This window comes from Hippoglossus hippoglossus, chromosome 7 (genome assembly GCF_009819705.1).
Source record: "Hippoglossus hippoglossus isolate fHipHip1 chromosome 7, fHipHip1.pri, whole genome shotgun sequence".
In the NCBI taxonomy this organism is placed as follows: Eukaryota; Metazoa; Chordata; class Actinopteri; order Pleuronectiformes; family Pleuronectidae; genus Hippoglossus; species Hippoglossus hippoglossus.
Genome location: NC_047157.1, coordinates 27,860,899 through 27,869,299, shown reverse-complemented (window position 1 = coordinate 27,869,299; position 8,401 = coordinate 27,860,899). Strand labels below are relative to the sequence as shown.

Here is an 8,401-nt window from a genome sequence, read left to right as displayed (position 1 = left end):
GCTCTCTCCTTCTCTCTCTCTCTCTCTCTCTCCTTCTCTCTCTCTCTCTCCCTCGCTCTCTCTTGGCCCCTCCTCCTCACGACCCTCTTCCTTGAGAGGTCGCAGCTGATTGGTCGCTCGGAGCCATCGCTGATTTTCCAGGTGAGAAAGTCAACTCCCTGTTTTCTGCCCCTGAGGTGGAACCCGCGAAATCTCTCTCTCTTCCCCCCCCCCCCTCTCTCTCTCCCTCTCTCTCTCTCTCACTATCTGCAGCCCTCTCTCTGTCTCTCTCTCTCTCGCCCCCCCCCCCCTCTCTCTCTCTTCCCCCCCCCCCCCCCCCCCCCCCCCCCCCTCTCTCTCTCCAGTCTGAGTTAACCTCGCTTCACCATCTTTTACCAGGAAACCAGACTTTCTCTTTTCCTCCCCTGTAAAAGTGAAACAAGCAGAAACTGGATTATAAATCTAGAATTGAAAGAATAAAAAGGTTTTAGTTATGAATCTTATGAACTCAGGAAAATAATACATTTAAATAACCTTTAACTTAGCTACTGCTAATTTAAACCAGACACAGAGATCTCCTTCTTCTCCTTCTTCTCCTTCTTCTCCTTCTCCTTCTTCTCCTTCTTCTCCTTCTTCTCCTTCTTCTCCTTCTTCTTCTTCTTCTTCTCCTTCTTCTTCTCCTTCTTCTTCTTCTTCTTCTTCTCCTTCTTCTCCTTCTTCTTCTTAATTGAAGAAGAAATTATACAACAGTATATGTCAGCTATATAGTGTCTCTTCATCGGAGCACACAATGTAAACAACTAACTAAAGTACAGATGAGAAGATACATGAAAATAAAAGTGTTTTCTAATAACATATCTGTAAAGACTGTAAATAGAGGCTCTGTTTTCACACATTTACACTTGTGACTAAAAAACTCATAACATATTCTGAAATGAAGCTCTTTTACTTTCAGAGGTTGCGGTGATGATAATAAATCTGTACATTCTCTACAGTGGACTGACAGAAGAAATGTGAAGCAGCTGAATTATATAACGTTCAAGCTAAGAAGGCTGTTCTGGAGTATCACATGATCAGTGTGGACAGCTGAATGCTCACATGATTAAGGAGAAGCTCACAAACACAATCAAGACACATCAAACGTACACATACTGCATATTAGCTTAAGTTTGAACAGCTGCAAATATTGTGAAATAACAAGAGACATTCTGCTGCATAATGAAATAGTTACTTCTACTTAAATACAAGTTTACCTGTATTAGAGTAGTTTTATATTTTTACATTGATACTTTTACTCAAGTAAATACTCTCAATACTTCCTCCTCTGACATTGTTACTCATACATTACCGTCTATTTAGTGTTTTACTGTGAAGTCCAGGTGGAGTTAATTATTCTTATAACATTTATATCCATTTGCAACTAATCTTTATTTAATCTGGTGACTATTCATACAGAAACAAATGCTCGTCACTATCAACCAGAACCAAAACAATAACTTCAGTATCAAAATTATGATTTTTACTGTATTTCAAGACAGAAAATGGAAACTTCTGTTTTGGGCATTTTTTCATTAAAAGTATGTTTAACCTGTAATTATTCATTAAAATACATTCAATCACTTTCTCAAACGACTCTTCTCTGATCGTATGGACAGCTCATCTATACAGAGCTGAGGTCCCAGTGGTTTCATTTTCATGTTATATAATATTATATCTTCAAATGATAAAAAGAAAAACTAGTTAAATGTTTTAAAATCAAAAGAAAATTTCCAATAGAAAATTAAATAAATAATATAAAAATACTAAAGCACATTTTGTTTATATTCTTTTCTAATGATAAAATAACCATTTTATTATCCATACCTAAATGTTTAAAAGTTATTTTAGTATCCCAGCTGACTTATTAGAAAATTATCTGAAGGTTTATTCGCTTGTTCGTCGTTTAAAACACATTTTATGAAGTTTTTAGATTTTATTTCTTCTCCAGGAGGAAACAGCCGCGAACTGCGCATGCGCACTGACCAACCCGGAAGAGAAGCGGCGCGGCTCGTGACCGTTTGTTGTTTCCAGTGAATCTGGAAACAAACCTCGGATGAGAAGATGCAGCTTCACTTCACCAGAGATGTTCTACCAGAAGCTGCGAGCAGCGACTTCCACAACCTGAACAAGCTCAACGAGCAGGTAAAACATCTGTTTCCACCGGAGGTTTAAACTGGTTCACAGCTGGATTCTGTGTTCACAGCTGGATTCTGTGTTCACATCTGTCAGAGAACACATCACGTGATGTGTCATGTGACCAAGCAGAAGTACTCCAGTAACAGTAACTGTACCTTTAGTAAGAAACGTGCTTTCAACAGTTTACTTCTGTGAAAGTAGAAAAGTACAACATGACTGACTTTACTTCACTGCTCAGAAAAATGAACGTCAAACTTCCATCACACATCAGAATGAAACTAAAACCATCAACCCACTGGGGACTGGGTTCCAAACCACACTGAACATCCCAGTAACAAACTGACACCACAGGCTGGTCCAACTGGTGTGGAATTCATCAAGTCCTCATGTGACTCAGTGGGTGTGGCCTCCTCCTGCCTGGATGTTCTCCTGACAGCGTCTGGACATGATGCTCCTGAGGAGCCACAGGATGGAGTCCTGGGGGTTCTCCTCCCACTCCTCATGATGCTCCTGAGGAGCTGCAGGATGGAGTCCTGGGGGTTCTCCTCCCACTCCTCATGATGCTCCTGAGGAGCTGCAGGATGGAGTCCTGGGGGTTCTCCTCCCACTCCTCATGATGCTCCTGAGGAGCCGCAGGATGGAGTCCTGGGGGTTCTCCTCCCACTCCTCATGATGCTCCTGAGGAGCCGCAGGATGGAGTCCTGGGGGTTCTCCTCCCACTCCTCATGATGCTCCTGAGGAGTCGCAGGATGGAGTCCTGGGGGTTCTCCTCCCACTCCTCATGATGCTCCTGAGGAGTCGCAGGATGGAGTCCTGGGGGTTCTCCTCCCACTCCTCATGATGCTCCTGAGGAGCTGCAGGATGGAGTCCTGGGGGTTCTCCTCCCACTCCTCATGATGCTCCTGAGGAGCTGCAGGATGGAGTCCTGGGGGTTCTCCTCCCACTCCTCATGATGCTCCTGAGGAGTCGCAGGATGGAGTCCTGGGGGTTCTCCTCCCACTCCTCATGATGCTCCTGAGGAGTCGCAGGATAGAGTCCTGGGGGTTCTCCTCCCACTCCTCATGATGCTCCTGAGGAGTCGCAGGATGGAGTCCTGGGGGTTCTCCTCCCACTCCTCACGATGCTCCTGAGGAGCCGCAGGATGGAGTCCTGGGGGTTCTCCTCCCACTCGTCATGATGCTCCTGAGGAGCCGCAGGATGGAGTCCTGGGGGTTCTCCTCCCACTCCTCATGATGCTCCTGAGGAGTCGCAGGATAGAGTCCTGGGGGTTCTCCTCCCACTCATCATGATGCTCCTGAGGAGCTGCAGGATGGAGTCCTGGGGGTTCTCCTCCCACTCCTCATGATGCTCCTGAGGAGTCGCAGGATGGAGTCCTGGGGGTTCTCCTCCCACTCCTCATGATGCTCCTGAGGAGCTGCAGGATGGAGTCCTGGGGGTTCTCCTCCCAGACCTGGATCATCACCTCCCAGACCTGGATCATCACCTCCTGGACTGTGGACGGACTTGGTGGCGTCAGATGCACCGACACATGACGTCCAATAGGTGCTCAACTGGATTTAGGTCAGAGGGTCAGTCAATGACATCAATGCACCAGGAGGAACCCAGGGTCCACCAGGAGGAACCAACTGCACCAGGAGGAACCTGGATCCTGGTACCTAACAGCAGTCAGGGAGCCGTTGGCTGGGACATGAAGGTCTGTGGGACCCTCCCAGGATCTGCCTCCTCAGAACATCACTGACCCTCCAGCCAACTGGTCATAGATGATGTTACAGCAGCTTCTCACCTGTCACATGCTCAGTGTGAACCTGCTCAGTCAGCTGTGATGCATCAGGAAGTCATGAATCTTCTGAGGAGAATCAAACTGAAAACTTTGTGAAAAATAACATTTATTTGGTTTTATTTCTGCAGCAGTTTCACCGTCTGATTGAAATTCTGTTCCAGTTCCTGCTGGAGCCTAAAGAGGTGAGCATGTACACACACACACACAGAGAGACACACACACACACACACACACACACAGAGAGACACACACACAGAGAGACACACACACACACAGAGACACACACACAGAGACACACACACAGAGAGACACACACACACACACACACACATAGACACACACAGAGAGACACACACACACACAGAGAGACACGCACACACACAGAGACACACACAGAGAGACACACACACACAGAGAGAGACACACACAGAGAGACACACACACACACACACAGACACACACACACACAGACACACTATTTTGATGTTAATGGCACTTTACCCTTGATAACTGAACCAAGGCAAGTCTGTCCTATTGTGTGTGTGTGTGTGTGTGTGTGTGTGTGTGTGTGTGTGTGTGTGTGTGTGTGTGTGTGTGTGTGTGTGTGTGTGTGTGTGTGTGTGTGTGTGTGTGTGTGTGGTGTGTGTGTGTGTGGTGTGTGTGTGTGTAGACGGAGAGGTTCATGCAGCAGCTCACAGAGTTTGCAGGGGAACAGGGGATGAGCGCTGGTCCTCTGAGGAACCTGATGAAGAGCGTCCTCCTGGTGCCGCAGGGTGAGAGCGACACACACATCCAATTACACCTATTCTCTGTTGTTAGATGGAATCTGGTGTAAATCTTCTGTTACCCAGAATAACATCTGACCTGGTGCCTCCTCAAACTCATCGTAAGTTGTGAAACGGCGTTTCCAGAAGTGTCTGGATCTGGAGAACCTGACCAGGTGTAAACATAGCAGAGATGATACGTTTTGAAAGTAAACCTCGTCGTGGACGTAGCTTTAGTAGAAACTCGCCGAAGCCAGAACCTGATGTTTGCATCTTTGGGTCACTGGTTCATCTTCTGCTGTCAAACTCAAAGGTGATAAAATGGTCAGTTATCAAGAGGAATAAGAGAAAAACTCTAATAACAAAACCTCCGTGTCTCTGCCACATCAGAACAGCTGTGACAGTTCATGTCTAAAGGGAACCTGCAGCTACAGTAACGTTTCCCTCAGTGACACAGATTCTGCTGTTTGGTCACCAGGAGCCCTGAAGAAGAACCTGGCAGCCGAGCTGATCGGAGAAGACCTGGTGACGTTAGGTACGCATCGCGGACCGCCTCCAGTTTAACGCAGGGTGTCGCTGCCACAGTCGCATGTTCCCTCGGTGTTTGTAACTCACGGTACAGTTTGAACACGTGAACTCAAACCTGCTGCGTGTGTTGTTTCCTCAGGACTGAGCGAGGACAAGGCGGCTCACTTCTCACAGCAGGTAACGCCCATCAATTCTTAAAAGAGCTCATGATTAATGATAAACGTTCATAAATTCGTCTCTTATGGAGAAAATCTCCCGATGTTCATCCTTTACATTGTGATGATGACGGGTTTCTTCTGGTTGTTCCATGAGAAGCTTTCAGCTACAGGAGTGTTTCTGACATGCGGTGATGTTTTGCAGTGGGCGGAGCACTACGCGGCGCTGTCCCGACAGGCGGTCAGTCAGGCGCTGATGGTCAACCAGCTGGTCGACATGGAGTGGAAGTTTGGAGGTGAGGCGAACAGTAATCACAGCGTTTTAAAATGATCCGTGTGAGTTAACGTCTGTGCAGACGAGTGTGGCTGCAGCTCTGTCTCCTCTCACAGCTCCTCTACATGTTCATGTCCTCACGTCCTCCTCAGCACAGCTCATGTTCTTCTAAAGCTTTAGGATCAGTCTGGTTGAACAGCCCAGTCGATGGGTCTCTATCAGGCCTGGTTGTTAATTCACAGGAGCTAATGACTCACAGGTGATAGAACATTACAACACAGTGGACAGGGAGCGGCTGCTGGACGTCACTGAGCCGCTTGGCCATAAAACGTCCAGTCAGCTAAAGACAGCGTGTCTCTGCATGTTGTCCTCTCATATTAAGACACTTGAAAACTCACTGCAAAGCAACACATTAAGTCTCAGAGAAATATCACGGAGGGACTCAGGAGATGCAGGATAAAGGAAATATTCAGGTTTCTAAAAAACACACCGGACTCTTTTACAGAATTTAGGTAAATATCCATTCTGCCTCACACTCCTTTCCAGACGGGGGCGGTAATGCACCTTTAAGTCGTTTGCCAACCGCCATTAACCGTCAGAAGAAGAAGATGCTGTCTGTGGAGACTTTGATCCAAAATGGCCTCTACCTGTGGTTTTCAACACGGGCCACCTCATGCAGGTCCTCGGAGTTTGTGCACATCTTCTAAACAAAGAACACACACAGATGAGGAGCTGCATGCAAACACAAAGTATTAAATTTAAGAAACCTGTTGTTGTTGCTCGCGGTTTTCTTCGTCAGTTTGTATTTAAGCATCATGATGTTTCTATATCTCCGCACCGATGACACCTAGTGGTCAGAGGCATGAGGCTTTCATGTTCTCCGTTAACTCCACGCTGTGAGCATGAGATCTCCAGAACACCTCGAGGGAATGTCTTCAGATTCCCTCAAATATTCACTAGGACTCAAAGATGAACTCGTTAGATTTCAGAGTCTGGAAATGAAACAGGACAGTAACTCTAGTTTCTTTCTGAAACCTACAGTGACTGTTGGCACCAGTGAGACACAGAAAGTGGGCAACATCTATCTGCAGGTATGAAAGCTTTGCACACACACAGACACACACACACACAGACACACACACACACGCACACACACACACACACAGACACACACACACACACACAGACACACACACACAGTGACATGTGTCCTGGTTCTGTTGTCCTCCTGCAGTTGAAGCTCGTGGTCAGAAAGGGGAATTCCACTGAAAACGTCTACATGGGTGAGTGAGTCAGTGTAATTTATTGTGTTTGGAAAGAACCTCGATAAAATGAAGCCAATAAGATGATTCAGCAGAAAAGGCTGTGAAGCTGTCAGATATGAGTCAGCAGCAGATTGGCTCTAACAAAGGCCTGATCGTCTCAATTCAATCAAGCTGCACCGAATCACACAGAAGCCGTTTTCAGACACGACGACGTCTCTATTCATAAGTTTGCCTGGAAATCTCTGAACAGCTCCGCCTACATCCTCAATCCTGTGGGGGGGTATTTAAACTCTGTAACGGACGTGTTTTTCTTCCAGCGCCTCGGCTTCCGGTGTAGAACACAACATGAGAGTTAGTGTTTCACAGCTGAACAACTCAGCAGCAGGTTTTCTGTTTCCAGACTCGTTCACAGCATCAGATCCTCCTCCTGGTTCAGGTGAGAGGGGGGGGGGCAGCCGGGTGCAGCAGACAGAGACAGGAAGTGACGTGTTACCTCTGCTGCAGAGGTCATGTGATCATGTTGACATCACCTGACACCTTCAGCTCTGATCACCAAGAACTCTCTTCACATCTTCGTCTGTGTCTTCATCGTGTGTGTCAGCACTTCTTCACCAGAGAGATTTGTTTTAGTTTCTTCATGTTTGTGTCCCGTGTTAGAAGCCCCCCCCCCCCCCCCCACACACTCAGTGAATCAGTGGAGGATCCTCTGCTGTGTTCACACTGCTCCTGGATCTACACTTTATACAGGAGCTCAGGAGGAGGAAGAGAAACTGAGTGTGATCCTCCAGAGAAGATCCAGAGAACTGAGGAGCGAGTGCATGTCAGAAAGCATCGATAGACATAAGTTCACTAAACAGATTTGAGTTTATTCATCAACGAGTCAAGAGAGAATTCATTGTGTTTGTTCTTTCTTTAACGTCGTGAGACGTTTTTTGACATTTTCACTGATTGCTGTGATTATAATTGATGGATCTTGATTAAAGCGAGCAGACGTTTTGAGAGAAGTGATTTCTATCAGTGTGTAGCTTAGTGCAGCTTGATTGAACCTGAGAGGACTGGCTGAGGTACGAGCTCTGCGAGGGACATTCTAGTTTCCAGAGTAAATGTCCTTTAAAGAGCACTTCAGAGTTTTTACCCCCGTAAACAAAAGTGTTGAACCTTTGATGTCGATGCTAAACTTTGAAAAGAGAAATAAAACTGATTGTATTTGTATTAATTGTCTGTTACCATAGAGACGTCACCTCCGTCTGTTCTATCTGGTAACTGCTTCCTGTTTTCTTCCTCCAGAGCTGACACTCCCTCAGTTTTACAACTTCCTCCACGAGATGGAGCGAGCCAAGGCCAGCATGGAGTGTTTCAGCTGAGTGGGTGCGTGCTCTTGTACAGATGTCTTTGTGAGGACCAGTTTGAGTCTACAACCTACGGCCGGTCCTCACTTTGTGACCCTCCTCTTATAGACCGCTGTGGGGTTGGAATTAGGT

General features: G+C 46.6%; 1 protein-coding gene across 1 annotated transcript; it reads left to right on the top strand.

Annotated features, from left to right (window-relative positions):
• Positions 1 to 1,966: 1,966 nt before the first annotated feature.
• On the top strand, positions 1,967 to 8,401 carry commd7 (COMM domain containing 7). Its single transcript, XM_034591199.1, has 9 exons — positions 1,967 to 2,160; positions 4,063 to 4,116; positions 4,605 to 4,707; positions 5,177 to 5,233; positions 5,366 to 5,403; positions 5,587 to 5,677; positions 6,697 to 6,746; positions 6,890 to 6,938; positions 8,208 to 8,401. Exons 1-9 carry the CDS (start codon positions 2,080 to 2,082, stop codon positions 8,282 to 8,284), a joined length of 600 nt encoding a protein of 199 aa, XP_034447090.1. The 5' UTR covers positions 1,967 to 2,079; the 3' UTR covers positions 8,285 to 8,401.

Excerpts from the sequence above, each read along its gene's own strand:
- commd7 (XM_034591199.1), top strand. The coding sequence starts at position 2,080 with ATGCAGCTTCACTTCACCAGAGATGTTCTACCAGAAGCTGCGAGCAGC. Across the intron at positions 4,708-5,176 it reads CGTCCTCCTGGTGCCGCAGG|GAGCCCTGAAGAAGAACCTG; the intron begins GTGAGAGCGACA and ends TTTGGTCACCAG. Across the intron at positions 5,678-6,696 it reads CATGGAGTGGAAGTTTGGAG|TGACTGTTGGCACCAGTGAG; the intron begins GTGAGGCGAACA and ends TGAAACCTACAG.